This window comes from Belonocnema kinseyi, chromosome 1 (genome assembly GCF_010883055.1).
Source record: "Belonocnema kinseyi isolate 2016_QV_RU_SX_M_011 chromosome 1, B_treatae_v1, whole genome shotgun sequence".
NCBI classification, from domain to species: domain Eukaryota; kingdom Metazoa; phylum Arthropoda; class Insecta; order Hymenoptera; family Cynipidae; genus Belonocnema; species Belonocnema kinseyi.
The window spans coordinates 8145237-8171907 of record NC_046657.1 but is presented as its reverse complement, the minus strand read 5'-3'; the positions used below and the strand labels follow the sequence as shown (position 1 = coordinate 8171907).

Here is a 26671-nt window from a genome sequence, read left to right as displayed (position 1 = left end):
TTGAAAAAAAATGTTAATTTATTTTAGAAATTAATTTAAAGTGGAAACATCAGAGTTTAAAATTTAATTTAATTTTAAAACTTCACTTATTTTGTATACTTTTTATAATTTGCAGATTCCACGAATCTTTATGGCAGCTAAAAAATCGGCCAGACATTAAAGTGACGAGAGAAATTTTGATGGTTGCTCTTCAAAATATGCAGCATATTCTTCTCAAAGCTTCAGATCTTTCGGAATTTTCAATGGCAACGTAAGAATATTTATTCACTTGAAATTATTCTTTTGTGAATTAAAAGGTTAAAATTTTATTTTTTGGAAAATGTACTTATTTTTAAATCAGAAGACCAAAAATTGGAAGCATTTAAAATAGTTGGCTAAAGAAAAAATATAAACATTCCAAAATAATAGAGCCTGGATTTTGAAGCATAAACAATTAGAAGGATTTCAAAATTTACAGATATTAAAAATGCACTCTTTCAAAATTTGAAAGCAAAAAATTGGATACAATTTAATTCTCAAACGGCAGGCAATTTAAAGCATAAACAATCCTATAACTGTGCCGTCCTTTATACAAGATCCCTAAACAATCAGAAGGATGTAAAATTCTTAATTAACAAATTTTAAGTTGGAAGCATTTCAAAATTAATTGAAAGAAATTTTTAATCATAAATTTCAAATAAGTTCCAAATTCCAATATTCCTAATTTGGAAGCATAAACAATTAGAAGCATCCTAATTGGTAGATTTCAAATATAAAGCAATGATAATTATTATATTAGCATACAAAATGGAAGCATGCAGAAGTAGATTAATTTTAAGTTCGAAGCATTTAAACATGTATCTACTCATATTTCAAATCATTTTCAAAAATGTTCAATTTAAGCATAAACAGTGAAAAGCATTCAAAATTAAAAGATTCTTAATTTCACTTACATAAACAATCGGAAGCATTAAAAAATAATTATTCTAAATGTTTACTGCCTAGAAAATTGGAGGCATTCCAAAATTAATAGATCCCTTTGGAAGCACAAACCCTTAAGAAAATTTAAAAATTGATCTTATCCAAATTTGGAAGAACACACAATTAAAAGTGCCGTAATTGATAGATTTCAAATTTGAAGGACTTAAAAATCGGTAGAATTCAGAATTGTTAGCATTAAAATATGATTACAAAAAATTCGATTCATTTTAGCTTCGAAGCATACAAAATTTAAAGCATAAACAATCAGAAATATACCAATAATACACCAATAATACACCAATAATACTCCAATAATACACCAATAATACTCCAATAATACACCAATCGTTAAATCATAAACAATTGCAAGCATTCAAAAGTAAAAAGATTCTAAATATTAAAACTTACACAACTGAAAGCGTACAAAATGAGAAGCATAAACAATTAGAAGTACACTAATTGCTATATTAAAAAATTTTAAACATTTCAACTTTTTTTGTTTTTAAAGTTTAAAGTAAAAACAATTTTAAGCATCCCAAAATAAAGACATAAATAAACAACGTCAAAATTGAAAGATTTCAAATTTCGTAGAATAACCAATATTTGCCAATATTCCAAAATTGAAGAATTCCAAATTTATAATCGCAAATCCTTAAAAGGATATTAAAATGGATCTTTTCCCAATGTGAAAGCATAAATAATTGAAAGAAACTTAATTCTGATTTAAAATTTAAAAGAATTTAAAATCATTAGTACTAAACTTCAGGGACATACAAAATTCGGTTCATTTGAGCTTGGAAGCATACACAGTTTGAAGCATAAACAATTGAAAGCATATAAGATTGGGCAATTTTAAATTGGAAAGCGTCCAAAGTCGGAAGAATTTCAAAATTGTTTATTCCAAATTTTATAGTATAAACAATTTTAAGCATTCAAACTTCAAAAACTTCGATTAGTAAATCATAAACAATTGCAAGCATTCCAAAATAAAAAGATTCTAAATATTAAAGCTAAACCAATTGAAGGCATAACAAATTGAAAGCATGACAAAATAGTAAGATGTAAATTTTCGCAGCATAAGCAATAATTGGCAGTTTTACAAAATTGAATAATTTTAAATTTCGAAGTATAAAACCTTGAAAGCTCTTTAAAATAGATCAGGTTCCAATTCGGTAACATAAACAATTGATAGCGCTTTAATTGATAGATTTCAAATTTGAAAGCATTGAAAATCGGTAGCATTAAAACTTGGAGACATAAAAAACAGTTGCAAGCATTTTAAAATAAAATAATTTAAAATATTGAAGCTTTAATAATTAAAAGCATGCAAAAATTAGAAGATATCAAATTTCGTAACATAAAAAATAATTGGCATCATTCACAAATTGAAGGATTCCAAATTTAGAATTACATATAAAATATTTAAGGATAAACAATGGAAAGCATTTAAAATAAAAAAATTCCAAACTTCTCTATTTTAACATTTTAACATTTTAACAATTGCAAGCATTCCCTAAATTGGAAGCATAAACAATTCGAAGAACTCTAAATTCATAGATTGAAAATTTTAAAGCATGGAAAATCGGTAGCATTAAAAATTAAAGATATAGAAAACCAAACAAAAAAAAAACAATTGGAAGAATTTAAAAATCAAAATATTAAAAATATTGAAGCCTAAACAATTAAAAGCATGGTAAAATTTAAAGATTTCACGTTTCTTTTTATAAACAATAATTGGCATCATTCCTAAATTAAAGGATTCTAAATTTAGAAGCAGAAATCAAAAATTTAAACATAAACAATGGAAAGAATTCAAAATGAAAAGATTTCAAACTTCTCTATTTTAATATTTAAACAATTCCAAGCATTCCAAAAAGAACAGATCCCAAATTTAGAAGACAAAACCTTAAAAGCGTTTCCGAATGGATCTTGTCTAAATTTGGAAGCATAAACAATTCGGAGTATCCTAATTGGTACATTTAGCATTAGAAAGTATTGAAAATCGGTAGCATTGATAATTAAAGACATGAAGAAACAAACAGTAAAACAATTGCAAGCATATTTAAATACAAATATTTAAAATATGGAAGTCTGAACAATTGCAAGCATGCCAAAATTGAAAGATTTTACATTTCGTAGCATAAACAATAATTAGCATCATGCCCAAATTGAAGGATTCCAAATTTAGAAACATAAATTAAATGTTTAAGCATAAACAATGGAAAGCATTCAGGATTGAAAGATTCCAAACTTTGATATTTTAAAATTTCAACAATTGGAAGAATTCCAAAAAGAAAAGATCCCAAATTTGGAAGCCAAACCCTTCAAAGCATTTCCGAATGGATCTTGTCTGAATTTGGAAGCATAGGCTATTTGAAGTACCCTAATTGATAGATTTATGATTAGAAAGTATTGAAAATCGGTACCATTGAAAATTGGTAGCGTTATAAATTGGAGACGACAAAAAAATTCGGCTCACTTAAACTTAGAAATATAGACAATTTGAAGTATAAACAATTGAATGCATCTGAGATTGTGGAATTCTTAGTTTGAAAACATCCAAAGTCGGAAGCGTTTCAAAAACTATTTTACCTTGATTTTAAAGTATGAATAATAGGACAAATTTTTTCAAGTGATAACTTTTTAACGCACGGTGTAAACTCACAAAACTGGGTGACGCTTCGAGGGTAACGCTGCTTCTTTTCTATCTCTCATCCGCTTCTTTTTCAATCCGTCTCTCTCTCTCCGCTATTTCTCTCCATCCTTCGCTCTCACACTGACACTGAGATTCTGGCAGTATTATCAGTGTATAGCGGCATGCTCTCGTATATACAGCAGTGTATAGCGGCATGCGCTTTTCTTGAAAGACATGTTTCGTACACGTACGTGGATTGATTTGCGATTTCGTGCATGATTACTGACGTGTTATGTAATTATTAAGTGTATTTCAACTATTTTTCATCTTGAAAGAGTTCAAAGAAAACCCGCTTCAATTTACATCATATGAAGTTATTACTTCTGCCGGGCGTCTCACGACGGCTCACGTATTTTTTTCTCATTAGTCGAAATGTTGAAGCATGAACGTAACTTACGAGGGACGGGTGAATTCCAATTATTCATAATAATACTCTCTACTTCTTATCAAGCATGACATAAGATTGCAATGAAGGCTAGAATTATTTAAAAAAAAAATGTTTTCCGGTTCGATGACTGAAACTGATTATCCGTAACAGGTTGTTGCAAGCATCGATGGACGCGGCAGTGCTTACACCCACGCACTCTCCGCCTCTGGCGACAGGCATCGAGATCTGCGAGTGCCCTCCAGAGTACAATAGCACATCTTGCCAGGATCCCAGTATCGGTTTTTACAGGTGGCATGACAACACCACAACCGCCACTTCCACCATCGTCATTGACCTCGTGGGAAAGGCGAGACGTTGCCAATGTAACGGCAGATCCGAAATTTGCGACACCGAAAGTGGCCATTGTTTGGTTGGTTGCCATTTTTTTTATTGTTTTTGAAGCATAATTTGAAAGTGTTGCTAAAAAAATGTTCTTTTTTTTTTACAGAATTGCAGAGACAATACGGCTGGACCGCATTGTGAAATTTGTGCCGAGAGTTTCCATGGCGATCCAGATTTCGGAGGCTGCAAAGCATGCCCCTGTCCTCAATACGACAAAAAATTCTCCATAGGATGCAAAGTTCTTCCTGACAATGACGTTGTCTGTCGATGCAAATTAGGTAAGTTTCTTAAGCAACAATTTTGTAGTCTATGGTTTAACCACTTGAAAATTTGATGTGCTATATTCGAATTCGAAAGAATACAAAATAATTCGGAAAAATTTAATAGAATTTAATAGCATTTAAAAAATTGCAAATTAATTTCATACAGTTCAAAAGTTTTTAATAGAATTCAAAATAATTTAAAGTGAATTTAGTAAAATTCAACGTAAGTTCAAAATACATTCCATATGATTTAAAACAATACAAAGTAATTCAGTGTGAATTTAATAAAATTCAATATAATCAAATAACATTCAAAAGAATCCAATGGAATTTAAAAAGTTCCAAATGAATTCAAAAGAGTTCCAAGTAATTGAATGGAATTCAAGACACCTTAGGATAATTCAAAAGACTTTAGAAGAATTTAAAAAATGCTAAGGATTTCAAAAGAATGTAAAAGAATTAAACACGAATTCAATACAATTCAAAGCGAATTTATTAGAGTTTTAAAGAATTCGTAGTAAATTCAATATCATTCTAAAGAGTTCAAGCCGTAATCAGAAGAATGTAACAAAATTCCAGGTGACTGTAATATAATTCAAGGTGAATTCAAAATAATACAAAAGAATTCCATATAACTCAGAAAATATTGAAACAACTTAAATGAATACAAAACAGTTCGAGGTGAATTGAATAACATTAAATAGAATTCAATAACATTGAAAAAAAATCCAAAAAAATTTTATTGAATTTGAAAGAATTCAATATAATTCAAAATGATTCCAAAAGAGTTCAATAGAATTGAAGGTACCTCAGGGGAATTGAAAGGAATTCAGAAGAATAAACAAAATGAAAGAAATTCAAAAAAATTAAAAGCGAATTAAAAGAATAAAAAAGAATTAAAAGTGTATTCAATAAAATTCCAGAGAATTCTTTGTGAATTCAATAGAATTCAAATGACATAAAGGAAAATTCAATTAATTAAACAATATTCAAAGTGAATTCAAAAGAAATGAAAGTGAATTCAATATAATTGAAGGCGAATTTAATAAAATTCAGGGTAAATTCAATAGAATTGAGGGTAAATTCAGTAAAATTAAGAGCAGCTTCAATAGAACTCAAAAAACTTTAAGGCAAATTCAATTAATTAAACAATATTCAAGGTGAATTCAAAAGAATTAAAAGTGAATCCAATATAATTGAAGGTGATTTAAGAAAATTCAGGGTAAATTCAATAGAATTGAGGGCAAATTCAATAGAAATCACAGCTAATTCAATAGAATTCAGGACTAATTCAATACAATTCAGGGCTTATTCAATAGAATTCAGGGCTAATTCAATAGAATTCAGGGGAAATTCAATATAATTCAGGGCATATAATTCAAAGGACTTCTATGCGAATTCAATTGATTCAACAATATTCAAGGTGAAATTAATAGAATTCAGGGTAAATTCAATAGAATTTAGTGCAAATTCAATACAATTAAGAGCAGTTTCAATAAAACTAAAAAACTGTAAGGCTAATTCAGTTAATTAAACAATATTCAAGGTGAATTCAAAAGAATTAAATGTAAATTCAATATAATTGAAGCTGAATTTAATAAAATTCAGGGTAAATTAAGTAGAATTGAGGGCAAATTCAATAGAAGTCGCAGCTAATTCAATATAATTAAGGACAAATTTAATATAATGTAGGGCTTATTCAATAGAATTCAGGACAAATTCAATTTAATTCTGGGCATATAATTCAAAGGACTTTTATGCGAATTCAATTGATTAAAAAATATTCAAGGTGAATATAATAGAATTCAAAATAATTTAAAGTTAATTGAATAGAATTCAAGGTTTGGAAGCAATCTCTCCTTAGAGTCGGGTTGCTTGAGAGTGCAACTCTAAGTGGGTGGTAAACTTCATCTAAGGCTAAATACAACTGAATATAATATATACTAAAAAAAAAAAGAAGATTCGAATAAATTAATTACTGATTACAAGGAAGGAATAGCAAATAGCATAACAGCAAAATTACAGGACTTGAAACGCGAAGGTGATTATAGATAAATTCAATATAACTCAAGGAAAATTCAATCAAATTAAGAGCGACTTCAAAGCGAATATAATTAATTAAACAATTTTCCACATGAAATTAATAGAATTGAAAAGAATTTAAATTTAATTCAATAGAAGTCAAGGTAACTTCAATGGAATTAAAGAAAATTCAAAGTAATTCAGTAGAATACAAAAGAATAAATAGAATTTAAAAGGTTTTAAAACAATTCAATAGAGTGTAAAGGTTAATTCGATAGAATGTAATAAACGCAAAAAATTGAAGTAAATTCAAAAGAATTTAAGAGAATTCAGAATACTTCAAAGATAATTCATAAGACCTCAAAAGAACTTAACCAATTCAACAGTATTAAATTCAGTAGAATTAAAGGTAAATGCAGTACAATTCAGGGTGAATTCCAAACAATTCCATATAATTCAAAATACTGTAATAGAATTCGAAAAAATTCAAAAGAATTCAAGGTGAATTAAAGAACATTTAGTAGAATATAATAACATTTAAAAGAATTCAATAAAATTTTCAATAATTCAACGAATATTTACTTTAATTGAAAACAATACAATGTGAATTCAATAGAATTCAAGACTTCAGAAAAAAGAATACAAATGATCTGAAGAGAATTGTAAGAATTCAAATGAATTCAAAATGTATTTAACAGAATTGAAAAAAAATCACTTTAAATTCATTAGAATTTAAAAGAATTTAGGGTGAAATCAATAGAATTCAAAAGATTTCAAGACGAAGTCAATCGAATTTAAAAAAATCAAAGTTAATGCTTGAATACAAAAGAATTTACGGCGAATTGAAGAAAATTCAAGGTCTAAATAATTCAAAAGAATCTAAGGGAATTCAAAGGGAATCAGCAAAATTAAGGTCTACATAATTCAAAAGAATCTAAGGGGATTCAAAAGAAATCAGCAGAATTAAAGAAAATTCGCAGGGATTGTACCAAAGGGTATATTTAATATATTCATGATAAATCAGTAAGATTATAAAGTTATTATGGGCATGAACGAAAAAAGTTCTCAAATGTCGATAAAGAGAATAGAAGATAATTCCATAGAATTAAAAAGATTTCAATAGAATCCAATGGAATTTAAAGTATATTCAATACAATTAAGAAAATTAAATAGATTTTAAAAAATCAACAGAATATAAAATCATGAAGGTGAATTTAATAGAATTCAATCAAATTCAAAAGAATCCAATATAATTTGAATGAATTACAAAAATTCAATATAATTAAGGATCAATTTAAAATGTTGTAAAGTGAACTAGTAGAAGTCAAAACAATTCAACGTAAAATGAATAGGAGTTCGTAACATTTAAAAGAAAATTAAATTGAATTAAATTAAGAAAACAATTTTATATTATTCAATAATATTTAATTCAATAGTAAATTCAATAGAATTCAGGTTATAATATATCAAATTGAAGGCGAATTCAAGAAAATTAAACAAAACTCAAGGTGAATGCAATAGAAGTCAGGATGAATTCAATGTAATTCAAAGCAATTTAAAGTGGATTCTATCGAATTCAAGGTGATTTCTATATAATACAAAATCATGCAAAAGAATTCAAAATATTTCAAAAGAATTCAATAGACTGTAAGTTTCATTTAATAGAATTCAGTACAATTCATAAAAATGCAATAAAAGTCAAAATTATACAAAAAAATTAATTGAATTCAAAAAATTCAAAAGACACAAAGAGAACTCAAAATATCTCAAAATAATTCAACAAATTCAAATGAATTGAAAGAATTCAAGGTCAGTTCAATAGAATTTCAATTAATTTAGCAGATGTGCACCTAAACTCATCTGTCGCTAAGCCCTCGTTATTAATTAGCTATTAATTTAGTTTAATAATTGAACTTTCACACTGTGACTAATTTTCAAAAAAAAAAAAAAAAAAGATCGGAAAGTTACAAGTTAAAAAACACACCATTTTTAAATTTTCGCCAAGGCCATCGTACCAAAGAATCATATTTCATATGTAAGTGACGAAACAGTAAGGTTCTAAATTTAGCACGGACACGGATCATAGAAAGTTTTCGAATGTCGGTAAATGTCGATAACGAAATCTGCATCTTAACTTTTTGCATTTTGCAGGTTACGCTGGCCCCCGATGTGATACATGTGCTTATGGTTACTACGGATTTCCAAACATTCCTGGTGGCAACTGCACACCCTGCAATTGTAATCCAGCTGGAAGTGCAAGCGATGAATGTGACCAGGAAACTGGACAATGTAATTGTAAACCAGGATCAACCGGAAGAGATTGTTCTGAATGCACAGCTCATCGTCACGTTTTCATTGACGATGTTTGCACTTGTAAGTTTCAAAAATTAATTTTCTTTCCGAAAATAAACATATTTATTTAAATTCCATATTTACTTATCTATTTAAATTATGAATTATTTTCTCAATGTTTTCAGCATGTAATGATAATTGTACGGGAATTTTACTTGATGATTTGGAAATAGTTTCAAATCAATTAGCTAGAGAAACCACCCACATAGCAACTGGATATATTCCTCTTCCTTGGGAACAACTTTTTCAAATCGATGCAAACGTATCGATGTTTTTAGAGGACTTGAATCATCGCAAAGACATGAGACAGAGATTAGAAAAAGTTCCCTGGCATGATTTAAAAAAATTGAGAAAAGCTTCTGAGAGTTATTTACATGATGTAAGTCGATTTTTTGAAATTTTCTTAATACTTAAATATTTATTTATTCATACTTTTTTTCAAGGAGAGAAAGTGAAGGGAAGTGAGGGGAAATTAGATTAAGGAAAATAGGGAAGTGATTGAAGAGAAAGTAGGGGAAATTAAGAAGGGTAATGTAGAGTAAATAAAGGGAAATATGGGAAGTGAGGGGAAATTATGGGAAGATAAGTAAAGAAAGTGAGGTGAAATCAGGGAACGGAAAGTAAATTAAGAAATGATTGGAAATTAGGGAAGGAAAATTAGGGGAAGTGAGGAGAGAGAAAGTAGGAAAACTTAGTAAGGGGAAGTAGGAGTATTGGAAGAAACTGTGGGGTAATTAATGTGAGATGAAGAAGAGAAATCAAGGAGAAATTAGGGGAGAGGATGTAGGAAATGTGATGTAAAAATAGGGTAGGAAACTAGGGAACCGGGGAAGGGAAAGTAGGGGAAATGTGAACTTCGGAGAATTGGGATAGCGTAAATGGGATATGTGGATGGGAAAGTAGGGAAATTGGAGAGATAAACTAGGGGAAATGCGAATTGAGGAGAAATGTGGATAGGGTAAATGTAGGGAGGGATAGTAGGAGAAACAAGGAAAATTAGAGACGGGAAATTGATGGAAGGAAATAAATAAAAGTAAGGAGAGGGAAAGTAGAGGAAGTGAGAGAAGAAAAATGAGAAATTACGATAAATGAGAAATTATGGCAAATGAGGAAAAGGAAGTAAGGGGAAATTAGTTGAAGGAAAGTAGAGGAATATCAGGAAGGTAATGAAGGGGAAATAGAGGAAAGTATTTGAAATAAGTGGAAATTATAGGAGGGGAACTAGAAGAAGTAAGGTAAAATCAGGGGCGGCATGTAAATGAATAAATGAGGAGAAATTAGAGGAAATTAAGGAAACTTATAACGTATTCGGTTATCCTGCACTGTTGGTCTCCGATATGCATCGAAGCAGGTCGGAGTAAGAAGTAAGAAGGAGCGATGGAGTGCTCTTAAAGTACACCAGTGTTAAGAGGAGGAACTGAGGGAACAAGTATGGGAGAGAAGGTAGAGGAATTAAGAAGAAATGAGGGGAGGGAAAGTACGGAAACTTAGGGGAAATGAGAGTAGGAATACATGGAAATGGGGAAGGTGAAGTAGGAGATATGATAAATTCAGAGAAATTTGGGTAGGGTGAATGAAGAAAGGGGAAATATAAGAAATGAGTTGCGGGAAAGTGTGGGTAATTGGGAAAGTGAGGGGATATGAGGGCTGGAAAGTAGATAAATGGGAGAGGAAAAGTAGGTCAAATGATAAATGAGGAGAAATATGCGTAAGGAAAATACAGGGAGGTATAGTATGGGAAGCAAGGGGAATTAGAGGATTCAAATTAAGGAAAGGAAATTAAGAAAAATGAGGAGAGGGAAAGTAGGGAAAGTTAGAGGAAGAAAAATAGGGAAAGGAGAAATTACGATAGATAAAGAAAGGAAAGCGAGGGGAAATTTGGCAAAGAAAAGTAGGGAAGTGATAGGGAAAATGATGGGAGAGAAAATAGATTAATTAAGGAGATATGAGGGGAGAGGAAGTAGGATAATTAAAGGAAAACGAGAGTGGGAGACTAGAGAAATCAAGAAGGGAGAGTATGGAAAATGAGAAACTCACAGACACGCGAGTAAGGTAAATGCAAGGACGGTAATTAGAAGAAGGGAGGGGAAATCAGATGACGGGAAGTTAAAGAAGAAATGACGGGAAATTGAGAAAGAAAATTAAAGGAAGTAAGGGGGTAGATGGTAGGAAAATTTAGGAAAGAAAAAGTAGGCATAATGGAAAGAAGTGGGGGAAAATTATGGGAGAGGATATAGAGGAATTAAAGAGAAATGAGGGGAGAGAAAGTAGGATAATTAAGGGGAAACGAGGGTGGGAGACTAGAAACATCAGGAAGGGAAAGTAGGGGAAACGATCAATTCAGAGAAAAGCGGGTAAGGTCAATGAAGGGAGGAGAAGTAGAGAAAATGAGTGAGGGGAAAGTAGGGTTAATGGAGAAAGTGATGGGTTACGAGGGCGTAAAATTAGGAAAATAAGAGAGGGAAAGTAGGGGAAATGAAAAATGAGTAGAAATTTGGATAAGAGAAATGTAGAGAGTAACAGTAGGGGAAGCGAGGGAAATTAGAAGAAGGAAATCAAGAAAAATAAGGAAAGAAAGATAGGGAAATTAGATGAAATGAGGAAAGGGGAAGCATGGTAGGGAAGTTAGAGGAAATAAGGTAAGGAAAAACATGGTGAATAAGGGGAAATGAGGTAAGGGCAAGAGAGTGGATGAAAAGTAGGAGAAATTGGAGAAAATGTGCAGAAGCAGGGTAATGGAATGGAAATAAAGAGAGGAGAAATATGGGGAATATGAGGTGTGAAAGTCGTACAAGTCTAGGGAAATTAGGGAGCAATATGAATATAAAATACAGGATGTATAATATAGGATGTGAAAGGAAATAGAGGAAATGATTAAAAAGGATTGTGAGTAGTGGTGCGGAAATGAGGTATGTGGAAGGAGAGTAGAAGAAGCGGACTGTTAGTTGGGGAATCGGAAAGAGAAGGTAGCAGAGGAGCAATATTTTTGGGAAGGGGAAAGTAAGGAGAGGGGGCTTAGGTGGAGTATGGGTCTCAATAGGGTACAGAATCCTTTTTAGGCGCTTGGCGCCTAGATAGGCTCATTTAAAAAAAATTTTATTTGGACAGGCGATGGAGCAGGAAAATCGAGCAAGGATGATCAAATCAAGAAGTGACGATTTTCAAAACAATGTTTTCAGTGTAGGAACGAGTTTAAAACAGCTGAAGGAACAAGTTAAAGGTACTTTACGATTTGAATAGGTCACATGCAAAAAACGTCGCACCCTTAATTGCAATTAATTATTTAATTTTCAGATACAATTTCTCAATTAACTCGATATGGGAACGACAATAAAAAGGTTGAATTAAAACAATCTTTGCAGGAAGCAAACTTAATTTTAAACAAAATGAAAAATCTAGACCTTTCTGAAAGATTAAAAAAACTGGAAAATCTTATAGAGTAAGTTAATCTTTAGTTGTAATAACACTTTTTTTTATTTAAAAAAATGACAGCACTTATGTCTTTTTGCAGGGATCGTGTCGATTACGTGAAATGGTTGAATTCTTTGTATAATGCGACTGGGGATATTGAAAAAACGAAAGAAGAAACTGCGAAATATTCGGCAAAATTGGATGATTTTGAAACAAAAATAGAAGAAACGATGGAGACTTTTTTCACATACGATGGTCTTTACAGTGAATTAAATAAATCTTTTGGAGAGGTGGATTATGATCGTAATCAAATCAAAAATTTGAATGCTGATATCATAAATACGATAGATGAGGGAAGTAATTTAGTTGAAGAAGCTCAAGGATGTTTACTTGACGCCCAAAATAATTTTCAGGTTCATTTTTTATCAATTGCAAATAATATGAGCTTTTTTAAAAACTTTTTGAACTATAATAAAAACGATAATTCTAGGACATTCCGGAGGAGCAAAAAAGACTGAGCTATCTGACTGAAAGTTTGAAAGACAAGGAGGAAATTCTTTATCGATTAAATTTGGAATACGAGAACAAGTTTGTGATTCCAGCTATCGATCATGCGAGAAATCTTTCCGATTATGTGGATCGTTATGTCGGGTAATAATAAATTATCAAAATTAAAAATTAAGTAATAAATTTAAAGTTTAAAAATTAACTTTCGTTTCAAATCTCTGTCGAGAACAGTCTATTTTCAGAAACTCGCAACCAGGCAGCAAATCCTTTAAAGGCAAGTCAGGCATACAAAAATATTTTTGATAGTTTGCAAGATGCCGAAATTGCAGCGAGACAAACAAATGAAATTGCTGACGACGTTTATGAAATGGTAAATCTGCAAATAACATTATTTTATTTAATATTATTATAGAAAAATTGTATATTCAATATTTTTTATTCGAAACCACCATTTTATAAGTCTACAACGTCCTCCGAAAAGTGTCCATTAAAGTCTTATAAAAGACAGATGCAGAATTAAATATCGTACATCACTCATGGCGTTACTGCATGGCGTTACATCACTGCTAGTGATGTACTATAATATTATTTGTAAAATAATTTTTTTATATGAAGGTTTATCCTAATGGACCACAAGAAAAATCGCTGCTCGATACGACACTAGAAATGATGGAAAAATCTACTCAGCAATTGAATAAAGTAAAAGAATATGAATTTCCTTTATCAAAAGCGAGACAAAAGGTGGTAATGCAAAGACAATCGGTTGATGATTTAAAAAATTCTCTGAACAGTACAGGAAATAAAGATAACGAAATAAATATTAGACTTCGTGAATTACATACGGAAAGCAAAAAATGTAAGTCTTTTTTTTTTGCAAAATAACTTGCTTCGTGTTCTAAATTCTCAACCTAATCGTTTATTTTCTAGTGCACGAAAGTCTGCAGACAGTTTTGGAAGATAACGACGAAGTTATCGAGTCAATAGAAGATTCGAATAAATTAATTACTGATTACAAGGAAGGAATAGCAAATAGCCTAAAACCAAAATTGCAGGAATTGAAACGCGAGGGTGATTCGAAAATCAGCCTTGCCAGCGAACAATGTTAGTAAAATTCGGTAAAATATTTAATACTTTTAAAAAATATGTTTTTATTTTAAAATTATAGAAAAATATTTAATATTTTTAGTAACTGAGGCACAAAATAATATTAAGAGGGCAGATGAGAAACTTTTAAGTTTAGCAAATGCTTCTGCAAAACGCCAAATGGAATTCGAAAAATGGAACGGAACTCTCGCAGAAAAATTGCAAACCCTAAAAGAAAAAATTAAGGAGGCAAAAAATACTGCTGATGGGGTAATAATCCCAGAGACATTATATATAATTTTTTTTTATTAAGAATTCGATATTAATTGTCAGTTTTTCAGATTCGTATATCCTTGAAATCTGCGGATGGTAAAAAATGTGTAAGATCTTATAGACCAGGAACCTTACAACCTTCCTTAACAACCACGATTGTTATGACTTTCGCGGTTGCGAAGAATAAAAGAGATGGTTCTCTTTTTTATCTACCAAGTGGATTAAACGTACGTCAGAAAAAATTAATTAAAATGAAAAATATACATATAAAATAGTTTAATCTATCAAATAATTTCCAGGACGATTTTATTGCACTCGAAATGGTCGACCGAAAAATCAGATTTGTCTGGAATGTTGGAGGTGGAACAGGAATTGTGACCCATCCGGAAATTCTCGAAAGTGGTAACTTTGCCGATGACGAATTTTGGTATCGAATTGAAGCAGAAAGGTATTTTAAATAACAAAAAATAACTAATAAGAAACTTAAAAAAAATCGAATCTAATTCACGTTTTTTTTTAATTTATAGAACAAGAAACGTTGGCAAATTGAGTATTCGGAAACAAGTGTCCTCATCAGGAGGCTATCTTCCAGAAATTAATTCAACAAGCGTAGAGTTTGGATGGCTTGATGTCTCAGTTGTCGATAGAGTTTGGCTTGGAGGAATTCCAGAATCTCAGAGAAGACCTAGTGAATTAATGGCGCCTAATGGACTTCCCGGTTGTGTTCACCAAGTTATTCTGGACGAAAAGCCCATCGGACTTTGGAATTTCATTACAACTGCTCCTGATATGGCTTGTCAGGCTTGCGTTGATGGGTATGTCTACTTTTTGCATAATTTCTTACTATTTCGCTCCTTTAAGTATCATAGGACCCTACTGCGTAGCCATAAATACCATATAACTCTACCGCGCAGCCATAAATATCATATAACTCTACCGCGCATCCATAAATACTATATAGCTCTTCTGCGCAGCCATAAATACTATATAGCTCCATTGCGCTTACATAACTATCACATACATCTACTGCACATCCACAAATCCCATATAGCTCTACTGCACATCTATAGATACTATATATCTCTACTGCGCAGCCATACATATCATAGTACTCTTCTGTGCAGTCATAGATACCATATAACTCTAATGTACAGTCATAAGTACCATAAAACTCTACTGTGCAGTCATAGATACCATATAACTCTAATGTACAGTCATAAGTACCATATACATCTATCGTGCAGCCATAAATCCCGTATAACTCTACTGCGCATCTATTAATGATATATAGCTCTGCTACGCAGCCATAATTACCATATAACTCCACTGCGCGTCCATAAATACCATATAACTCTACTGCGCAGTCATAAATACTGAATATCTACTGAATATCCGTAAATGATATATAGCTCCACTGAACAGCTATAAATATCATATAACTCTACTGCGCACCCATTAATACCATATAACTCTACTATGCAGTCACAAATGCCATATAACTCTACTGCATATATATAAATGATATATAGCTCTACTGAGCAGCCATAAATACCATATAACTCTACTCCTCGGTCATAAATACCATATAAATCTACTGTGCAGTCAAAAACACCATATAGCTACTGCGCGGACATAAATGCCACATAACTATACTGCGCAGTCATGGGTAATACAGAGTTATACTCAGTTTAATTAAATTATAATAAAATTTTATCATAAGTTAAGCTGATGTAAATACAACTATTATTTGCATCAGCTAAAAAGGAAAAAATTCAACGTGATGAAATTAGTTTTATTAGCATTAAATTCCTGATACATAATAATTTGACCAAGTTCATGCCTAGTAAAATACATGGGTATAAACTAGACTTTGCAAACAAATTCGATCGGATTTCGAACCGACATTCTTAGCATTTCGGATGTCTAAAGTTTTAATTCGACGCGCGCTATCGTCAGGTCGAATTTTTCAATTCGATCGACCCGTCGATCGAATGTCGAGGATGCAAATTTGATCCATGCTACAGTCGGATCGGTTTTTTGGATTCGATCGGCCCGTCGATCGAGTGTCGAAAATCTAATGTGCGAGTGACGAACGGCATTTTAAGTTTCTAATTCATAATTATTATTTTTTAAATCTCAACCAATGCATATTGAATGTAGATTGAAGATCCAAAGAGACATGAAGACAATATTGAGTCAATCTGCTGGTTAATATTATCCGACCTACATACAGTCCAACAATAAACGTAAACGTGTCATTAATTTTTAACGAATAATTAAACATTTTTTATGTGATTGTATAGTAACTATTAATAATAATTCCTTAGATATTATTCATGTTATAATCTGTAGAATGGTTTTTACAGACTTTACACGTTTATAATAATTTTGTTCTTATTTAATATTCTCAAGTCAGAATTATAAAGGCAAGGATTGCTACTAAAGGTTAGCCCAGAATTCTGTTATTACTTATTACCCTAGCTTTATTTTAATTGTTTTCATAAAATAACAGGTTTGAAAACATTTGTCTTCTAAATTTCTAGCATTTGGATTAATATTTTGGGAATCTAAATTTCAAATCATACAAAATATATATACTTTAAATTTTCAACAAGTTGTATACTATTGAATTAAAATTGTCATCAATTGTATCCTATAAAGTTTTGTACAATATTATAAAAAGAAAAGTGAAACCGATTTAAGCTGATTTTTACTTCTTTTCATTAAACATTTTTTGCAGATGGCAGTTTGTTTTTGATTACAGTTATTTGGCATCCTACAAATAATTTCAGACCAAGTTTACAATAATTTATTATTATAAATTATAATATGTTTAAATTTCTTTCTTAAAATAATTTAAATATTAAAAATTCGAAAAATATTATTGTTTTTTAATTAGGTGCTTACAAAGTCGAACTTGTTAGTATTGGGCCTAACCATTCATATCCTTATATTAGGTTTGTGATAAAGTAAAATTAAATTTTAAAATGGTAGTTTCCAGGGAATTTAAATTCAAGTTAAAATTCAAAAGTATCACTTGTTATTAATACAACTGGAATACAATTGGATTTTTAAATTCGTCTTGTTGGCTTGAAATTTTAACAGCTTGATTGAAATTGTTTTTCATTCATGCCTAACAAATTTGTCTTTATTGAAAATTCAGAAATTTTGATAGAAAATTGAACTTTCGGGTTGAAAATAAACCTTTTTTTGTTAAATAATCATATTCTTAAGATGAAATTCATCTGGATTGTAGAAAATTCGTATTTTTGGCTTCAAACTTTTAGATTCCTTTATAAATACGCACTTTTTAATTCTGATGTACAGAGTATATGATCAAAATTTATATCGTGTTAAACAAAAGAATACAAAATTATTTTTAAAAAAGTATAAAAGAAACATTAAATATTCATCGCTAAAAGTTTTATTTTATTAAGTTTGTCACTTATGAAAATAATATTTATAAGAATTCGTAGAATATGTATTCAAGATTTAAAAAAAAAATTATTTTGTAGAGATACACATTTTTTCGAATTGAAAACGTTATTTAATTGAATACAAATTATGTTTGATAATTCTTTAATCTGCTCTCACATTTTTATTCTTGATTAATTAATTTATGGAGACTAACGACTTTTTTCGGTTTATGGATGGGCTATGGTCACCTAATTCAAATAAAGTATGTATTCAGAGAAAAAACGAAAGATAAAGTTTACATCTATTTCAGGTGAAAGATTCACCGCAACGAAAATTAACCTTGCCGGATAAACTTTACATGAATCGAGGATAATTTTCGGTTTTTAACCTTGCCTGGATAATGTTTCGCCTTATAATCGCTCCATTTTTATTCGAGATGTAGCGAGAATTTCGACGCCAGCGCTATCTATCGTCGTTTAACTTCATTAAATTGGAGAGAACTGGGGATTCCCATCTGTCAGTTGCTTTTTGCACTTTTTCCTAAATGGTATTAAGAAAGTTTTAATTCCTCTACATTATTATAATTTATTTCGAAGGAAATATATCAGTACGTACTCATTTTTTCTGTGTTTTCTGTTACTGATTCTGCATGTTTTACCGAAATTTGCTCACTTCCGCGTCAGGCAGTAGACGAGATCAGAATTATTCTTCTAACCTCGGTGAAACTTTTGCCAAAATATTTTTTATTTTTAACCGTTTCAAGTCTTACCTGCAACACATTTTAACTTTTGCTTATTCTGTGTCGTTTTAAATCTGGTGTCCCGATTTAAAACTCGAATTAACTCATACATTGCCCGTTTCCCATTGCTGTTAAGGACGCCGTAGCAGACGACAGCTTTTATTCCATCGTAGGATAAACTTTCGCCAAATAGAATGTAAACTTTAACAGCGGGAAATTTTACATGCAACAAAATTTAACTTCAGTTTTTTCTGTTTTAAAGTAAGTCACTGATTCAATGTAAGGCACATCCAATATGAGATTCTCTGACGCATGGGCTATTCGAATCGAAAAACTGATTCGAAGGTAGTATTGGATGTCGGTTTTTCTAAATTCGATCAACGGGCCGATCGAATCGAAAAAGTCGATCCGAACGTGGCACGAATTGAATGTCGGGTTTTCAACATTCGATCGGTGGATCAGTCAAATCGAATAAACCGATCCAAAAATGAACGCATCTCGAATTGAAAATACTATATTCGATCCGACAAAATGCACACGTCTAGAATGAACCCATTAATAGCATAGATATGAACTTGATGTGAAAAAAGTGCTGGTTGACACTAGCGCCTGCGTATTTTAGTCTTACGTATATATAGGTGAGCAGTGGAGTTGCGTAGCAATTATGGCTGCGCAGTTGAGTTCTCCTGTCCTGATGGTTGCGCAGTAAAATTATATGGTAGTTAAACTACGCATTAAACTCTTGCGGTATTATTAAGACAATACCTTTTTTTATACCATCAAAAACTTCATTATTCCTTTTTACAGAGTTGAGGATCCCCGAAAGGACACTGAATACAGCTTTAACGGAGAGGGCTACGCTGTCAGGAACAGAGTAACTTCTGAACTTTACAGTAGATACGCTTTTGGTATTTCTCTTAGTTTCAGAACCTACGACGAAAATGCTCTTCTTTTCCTTGCCATCAACCCAAAGAATGTAGGCAGCTTATATAAAGAAATATTCTCAATCTTCAAAGTCTTTCCCTATTAAAAATGGATTTTTTTCCAGAGCCAACATGTTATGATATTCCTTCGAGAAGGTCGTATATTTTTGCACATTGGATACGGAGGAAATATCAGTTTCGAAATGTATTCAAGCTTAAAGTATAATACCGGAAATTGGACTAAAGTTGACGCCTACAGGCAGTTCGAATCTCGAAAAAATATAGAGCAATGCATTCTGAGTGTTGGCAGTGATAATGACAAAAAAATAGGAGTCCCTACGCCTCAGCCAAAGAAGGAAGACATTCCTGATTTCGAAGAAGCAAAATATTACATTGGTGGTGTTCCACCAAGTTTTAGAAACGAGTACATAAGTCTCCCAAGACCGGTTTCCTTCCTTGGGTGCATGTCTCATATTATCGTTCAAGAGAACTACGATCCCATGGCTGAAAAATATTATGGGATTGAACCCAGCTGTGGAAGTAAAGTAAGTTTTTTTAAAGTTATATATCGGTTCATGAATTTAGATTCTAGGCTTAACTTATTTCAATTTTATCACAGCCTCTTCGAAATGTCGGATTCTATGGAGATGGGTATCTGGAACATCCAGCCTTCACTCTCAAAAAGATATCTTCATCGATTAGTTTTTCGTTCAGATCACTGCAAAAGGACGCAATGATCTTGTTGTCCACCTTCCAAGGTCAAGAAGAGAGGCTTTCTGGTTTCGGAAATTCACACAATGACGCGACTGTAAGTCCTTTTTTGAGAAACTTCTGCACTGAAGAAAAAATTTCTTTAAGCTAATCGTACATTTTTCCAGAGGGACCATTATTACTCTGTTGTTATGTCGAACGGACGAATCGAAGTGAGATTAAATGGAGGAAAGGGAGAACTTGTCCTTCGATCTAATGGAACCTACAATGATGGAAAATATCATTCAGTCTTCATTAGCAAAAAAAGAAAAACTGTAGATTTAAGGGTTGATGATACTTTTCAAGGAAATGGCAGGCTTCCAGCCGGAACTGCGATCCAAGCTCCAGATTCGAACGGTGGATTGTATTTCGGAGGTCTACCAGCTTTGATAAATAACACTCAAATGGTTTCTACTTCTGTTCCTCTTTATGGTTCCATCAAAGACGTTATGATCAATGACGAGTAAGTAGACACAAAATATCCCAGGTTTTTTAATTAATAACAAAAAGAGTTGAAACCAGAACTTAATTTTTTCCCCTTTCAGAATTATTAAATTCGATGATGCAACATCTTTCGATCACGCCCTGATTGGAAGATCTGGTCCCAGCATGGGAAAAGATCCCCCAGTGTACATATCTTCCGCATCTCTTTCCCGAGGAATGTCAACTCAGCCCGAAGGTTGTCAAAAAGTTCCCTATTATTCCCTCGAACCTGGGGCTCTTAAGTTCGGAGACAAGCCTCATAGTCACACTCAATTCTACATTTCAATCAAGAAATTCTGGGAGAAGAAATACGCTATTGAGTTCGACTACAGGACCTACTACCCTAATGGAATATTATTCATAACTCCTGTAAGTTTTTGATGTGCCATGGTATAACAAGTTACCAGCCCAGGCTGATGAAAGTTCCAGCCTCAGATCTTTTCTTATTTTCTTTTTATCTTCCAGGGAATAAAACAGAAGCCCTATTTCCTGGTCGTTCTCCGAGATGGTCAACTCGCCCTCCAAATAAAGACTCGCCGCAAGAAAGAGGAGCTTTTATTCCAATCTCCTTTCAACGATGGAAAATGGCACCATGTTGTGATCAGGCACGAGGAACGGAAACTGACTTTAGTCGTTGATTCACATACTCCCAAGACAATGAAAATCCCCAAAAAAATTGGTCTAGCTTCGATGATGTACATCGGAGGTCTTCCGGAAAGTGGAACCCCTCTTCCTGAACAAGCGGTCGTTAAACTCGAGACACTAAAGGGCTGCATTCGAGGTCTGAGACTCAACGGAAACATTTTCGACATGGTTGGGCCAACAAGCAGAGCCTATAATGTTGGCCAGTGTTTCCCAAGTGTGGAAAGTGGGGCCTACTTCCAGGACGAGGCTTATGCCATTTACAGTAAGTGAAAATTCTCTAGAAGATGTTACTTGTTAATCTAAAGAAACTGAAATTATATTTTTGTCTTCAGAGAGGGACTTTGAGTTAGGAGCTGTTTTGGAACTTCAACTCGAGTTCAGAACATCTGAGCTGTCGGGCGTTCTTTTATCAATAACAGCGCCAAGCGGATCCCCTTCACTGAGTCTAGAATTGAATAATGGAAAAGTGATCATGTCTGCTGATTTGGGAGACAATAATCCCTTGTATGTGGAGCAACGGTTTCCGAATCAGTATACCATCTGCGATAATAGATGGCACAAAATTCAGGCAATTTATAATGACGAGGAACTGGCACTCAAAGTTGATGATTTGGATCACAAATACGGACTTCCGGCGAATGTTAATTATCATTTTATGGATGAAACGGAATCGAGTCCTCTCTACATTGGTGGATTGGCAGGTAAGTTTATCCAAGGAGTGATTTTCTTATCACTCCTTGGAGACATTTTTTAGTAATCTTTCATCCCAAACATGAATGACAATTCCACTTTTCTAAGCCTGTAGAGTAAGAAATGAAACTCGTTGCCATGATTTCCCCTTAAATGTATAAGTTATTTTCACAATTTCGCGCTAAAAAATGTTTCTGTGAAATTCCCTATATAAGCCAACAGGACATGACGTCATACTAAAATCCCTGATTAGTTTCTTTCCTAGAGACAGGATTTTAAGAACTTTCCCCCTGCTAATGAATCCGTTGTTTTACTAGAATCCGCGCCATCGGACGGGATAAAACGTTAACTAGTGATGTTCTATCGGTAATACAGATTGATGCGCATGCGTAAAGATTGATTTGACGTCCGAGGGTAGTGCTGCATTTCGATACGAGAACTTCAAATATTTTGATCGGTCTAGTTTGTTTTCGAAACATATTCATTGTCTCTTGTCTAACTTCCGAACAAATTCGACCGATAATATTGGGAAAATCAGAACTGTCATAATTAAAGTGACTTTTGAAATCAATTTAATATACATTCGTAAAAATAGAAAAAAATCCTACAGAGCAGAGCCCACCTGTTGAAAAATCCTTCAAGATAAGCACAAAAGTATTTGTTTTAAATTTAAAGCCATGTGATGAGTGGGTCACATGACCATATTTCTACCTTGCCGACACTTTCTTTATTTCTTAACTTATTTTCACATGAAGCCCTATATAAACTGTTAAAAATGATTGAAATTCTACAAGACTTCTACAATACAAGCGTAAGGTAAAACTGCAAACATGGTATTCCAATGACGAAATTTCAATACATGTATTGTAAGTGTAGTAAATTGTAAAGTCACTTTCCAGCATTCAAATACGTGTATTAAAGCGTTTATAAGACGAAAATTTTGCACAAGAACATCACGGAATCCACGGAATTCAAGGAATCCATGGAATTCATCAAATTCACGAACTTCATCAAATTCACGGAATTCGTGATATTCACGGAATTCCCTAAATCTATGAAATTCGCGGAATTTATGAAATTCACAGAAGCCACGGAATTCGCAGACTCCATGGAATGCGAGGAATTCGTGGAATTCACCAAATTCATAAAATTGAAGAAATTCGCAGAATTAAAGGAATTTCCCGGAAATAACAAAATTCGTGAAATTTGCGGAATTCGCAGAAATCATGGAAATGAAGGAATTCACGAAATTTAGGGAAGTTGTGGAATTCATGGAATTCAAGGAATTATCTTCATTGAATGATTATACGGAATGTATGGAATTTACAGAGTTCAAAGAATTTACGGCTTTCATGGGGTTCATATAATGCATGGAATCCATGGAATTCATGGAATTCCATACATTCCGTGAATCCCTTGATTTCGTTGAATTTCACTAATTCATTAAAATCCTTGAATTTTGTGTATTCCGTGAATTCCACGAACGTCTTGAAATTCACGAATTAGTTCAATTCCGTGAATTGCATGAATTCCATGAAATCCATTAATTCCATGAATTCCGTGATTTCCATGAATTCCTGATTTTCTTAAATTCCGTAAATTCATTAAATTTATTGAATTCTGCGAATTTCTTGAATTTTGTGAATTCTATCATTTCCTTAAATTCTATACATTCTTTGAGTCTTGTGAATTCCTTGTATTTCGGGCATTCTGTGAATTTCTTGAATTCCTGGAACTTTGCTAATTCCATGAAATCCGTGAATTCCAGGCGACAGGGCTTTATATATATATATATATATATATATAATGCCGCAACCGCTATCGCCCTGCTCACTTGAGAAACTGGGGGAGCTAGCATTTTAGGAAGCCTGTGAACGGGGTGACTGAAAGCGATAGTTTGGTTTATATAAAATTTAATAATTTTCCAAAGTAAACATTTTAAATTCATTGCCACTCAATTTCTTTTTAAGTGAATAAACTGTCTTATTAATTGACTTCTCATTTATTGTATTCATTTATTCTTTAATTTATTATGATTCATCCTGTCACCTATAAATGATAGCAATAACAATAATACTCTTTATTATTTTAGAAATAATATGGAAAAGACAAAACTACCGGGAAATTAACCTAACCTCTTAGTTTGAAACAATCTATCATTATTTTTTCTATTCATTCTCTTAATTATTTATCATTTATTGTACTGAGCCATAAACTATAAAATTATCGGCTTACCCAGTAAGAAGAGAAGAATAGAGAGAAACTAATATTTTCAGATTTACATTCCATTCAGACGAACATATTTTCCACTTCTTCAATTCCTCGTAATCCGATCAGTAGACACACCTCTAAAGGTTATTTTTAATTCCATGCATGCTGTATTTTCGACTAAATTAATTTCTTCTAATCTGTCCCCAAAAAAAGGGCACTTACATAGTTACAATTCCTCCGTGTGCAACGTAAGTTTGGAAATTTCAGTTTTTTGTCAACATTATTTTTAATTTCGTACTGACATGCTTTATTTTCGATTATTTTAATTCCTTCTAATCTATCTATAAAATATGTGCACATGCATAGTTTTTATTTGTTTTGGTGGAATATAAGTTTAGAAATTTCATTTTTTTGGTCTGCCATAACGGTTGACTAATTTTAATTATAATATTTTATATTGTTTAAATAACTTATAGATTTAATAATATAATAAATAATAATAAATTCATTTCATAATATTCTGTAAGGCAAACAAATCTTATTTACCCTTAAACAAATCACTCAATACGCTTGAATGACATTTTTCTAAGTCGATTAAAATGCATACATTTTGCTTTTTTTACTCTTTGGTGGAACTTTCGATCGAGAAAAATTCGCGTATTAATGGCAATTCAGATTCTGAATTTTTCTCTTCATACTGGGTATTAATCTAACCTCTTTCTTCGGAACAAACTATCATTATTTTTTCTATTAATTCTCTTAATTATGTACCACTTATACTAATTTATTCTTATTTCAATTTTTCATACTCCATTCTGTTATTTAAAAAAGATAGTTATAACAATAGCGAATAACTTACCTTGGAAATACCTTACTTAAGCCTTGAATTTTTGTTTGGTTAAAAAATCTGTAGTATCTACAAAATAAGTTAGAAGATATCCAAGGCGACAACTGCGGGAAGTTCATTTTATTCTGTTGATAAATCGCCTATGTTCAACTTATACGGCTCAACTTTTAATTTATATCTAGTAAAATCATCACTCGTGACGCTAGCAGAAAAATTATTACCAAATATATTTGACATTTTTCCGTATTTTCTCTATATTGCACAGGCACTAAGACTGACTGAGGGGTATAAATATGGCCGCCGTTGTAGTTTGATTGCAGTGCGGTCAGGAAGGAGTCAGTTTTATGAATCCTTGCGTACCACCTGTGGTTCCACTTCTTATACCAGTGTCGCTGGAGAATTGTAATTTCCATTGACGTCTCTTTATTTTCAGATTCAGCTCCAAAGGGCACCTTGATGACACGTGACCACTTCAACGGATGCATAAGGAACGTCATTATTGGTGGAGAGAGAAGAGACTGGACCGACATGGCAGAATTACACAATATCCATCTCAGTTCTTGTCCCGTTCAGTGAAATAAAAAAAGTTCTTCCAATTTTCCAAAGACTGCACTGGAGAGATCAAACTTTTTAATTGAAAATAGTGCCATATCACATACAAACGTCGGAAAAATTACGCAGACGTAAGACTAAGCGAAGCCAAAAGATGCTAAATCATAATTTTCTTTTAACTGAAAAATTATCGTAGTAGAAAATTCTACTTTTTAATATTTTACGTGTTCGGGTAAAGTAAAAATCTCACGAATGCGAGATATCTAGTATTGAAAAATTTAAAAAGAAGCAGATTATGTAATTAGCAAGGTCACTGCCATAAGTACATGTATATATATATGATGTATGTGTATGCATGTATGTATATATTTATATTATAAACATTAAGATTAACCTTAATTTATACTAAATGCATAATTCGTAGATTATTGTTCATAAGCGAGAAGTTGTAAATCAGTATTTAATGTTGCTATTTATTCTTGATAACGTAATTTAAAAAATGAATGGAAAGAGAAAAACAATAGGAATTTAGGGAGAGACTATTATGTTTTGTACTTTTTATAATAACGTCGGAGTGCCGTTACCTGCATAATAGCGATTATCGAAAATTTACCATTTTTTTAGGAGTTATACCGCAGAGAGAAGAAAATGCTAATCGTCGCACAAATGCATCACTGTTAGAAATAATTCACTTCGCTATTATTGTACGTAATAAATAAAACATAAAAGTTGAAGCAGAGTACAATTATTTTTTTCTACTTAAATTTTCCTGCTTTTTAAGTTATATATTTACAACACATGCATGATTTTTGCAGTTTTTCGTGCCCATAAAGCGGGTCCTAAGATTCTACTTTTTGCATGAAAAACTAAGGAAAACGGATTCTTTGTTCTTATATGGACAAATTTTTATTGTATTTTTGATCATTTTTTATAAGCTCCCACAAAGAGTCGTGATTTCTTCCGGTTTATAACATATACACACGGAGAAAAATGGATGGTCAACGTTGTATGGTCAAAATTTAGAGAGCCAGAAAGTCTTTCTACATGGTCGAACGGTCCTTCGAAATTTTTTTCGACAT

The 26671-nt window shown here is 32.1% G+C and overlaps 1 protein-coding gene across 1 annotated transcript in view; it reads left to right on the top strand.

Moving 5' to 3' along the window:
- Nucleotides 1-26326, top strand: part of LOC117169719 (laminin subunit alpha-2) — a 359746-nt gene extending 333420 nt beyond the window's left edge. The window contains exons 20-43 of the mRNA XM_033356225.1: nucleotides 116-250; nucleotides 4194-4452; nucleotides 4531-4702; nucleotides 8861-9082; nucleotides 9187-9440; nucleotides 12170-12281; nucleotides 12356-12500; nucleotides 12573-12885; nucleotides 12963-13123; nucleotides 13211-13349; nucleotides 13595-13835; nucleotides 13907-14080; nucleotides 14166-14332; nucleotides 14404-14562; nucleotides 14635-14783; nucleotides 14863-15150; nucleotides 19299-19467; nucleotides 19540-19959; nucleotides 20034-20222; nucleotides 20293-20627; nucleotides 20710-21016; nucleotides 21113-21554; nucleotides 21625-21993; nucleotides 25474-26326. Of these exons, the coding sequence (XP_033212116.1) occupies nucleotides 116-250; nucleotides 4194-4452; nucleotides 4531-4702; nucleotides 8861-9082; nucleotides 9187-9440; nucleotides 12170-12281; nucleotides 12356-12500; nucleotides 12573-12885; nucleotides 12963-13123; nucleotides 13211-13349; nucleotides 13595-13835; nucleotides 13907-14080; nucleotides 14166-14332; nucleotides 14404-14562; nucleotides 14635-14783; nucleotides 14863-15150; nucleotides 19299-19467; nucleotides 19540-19959; nucleotides 20034-20222; nucleotides 20293-20627; nucleotides 20710-21016; nucleotides 21113-21554; nucleotides 21625-21993; nucleotides 25474-25616 (5464 nt within the window). The 3' untranslated portion in view covers nucleotides 25617-26326. The remainder of the gene's footprint in view (nucleotides 1-115; nucleotides 251-4193; nucleotides 4453-4530; nucleotides 4703-8860; nucleotides 9083-9186; nucleotides 9441-12169; nucleotides 12282-12355; nucleotides 12501-12572; nucleotides 12886-12962; nucleotides 13124-13210; nucleotides 13350-13594; nucleotides 13836-13906; nucleotides 14081-14165; nucleotides 14333-14403; nucleotides 14563-14634; nucleotides 14784-14862; nucleotides 15151-19298; nucleotides 19468-19539; nucleotides 19960-20033; nucleotides 20223-20292; nucleotides 20628-20709; nucleotides 21017-21112; nucleotides 21555-21624; nucleotides 21994-25473) is intronic.
- The last annotated feature ends 345 nt before the right edge of the window (nucleotides 26327-26671 follow it).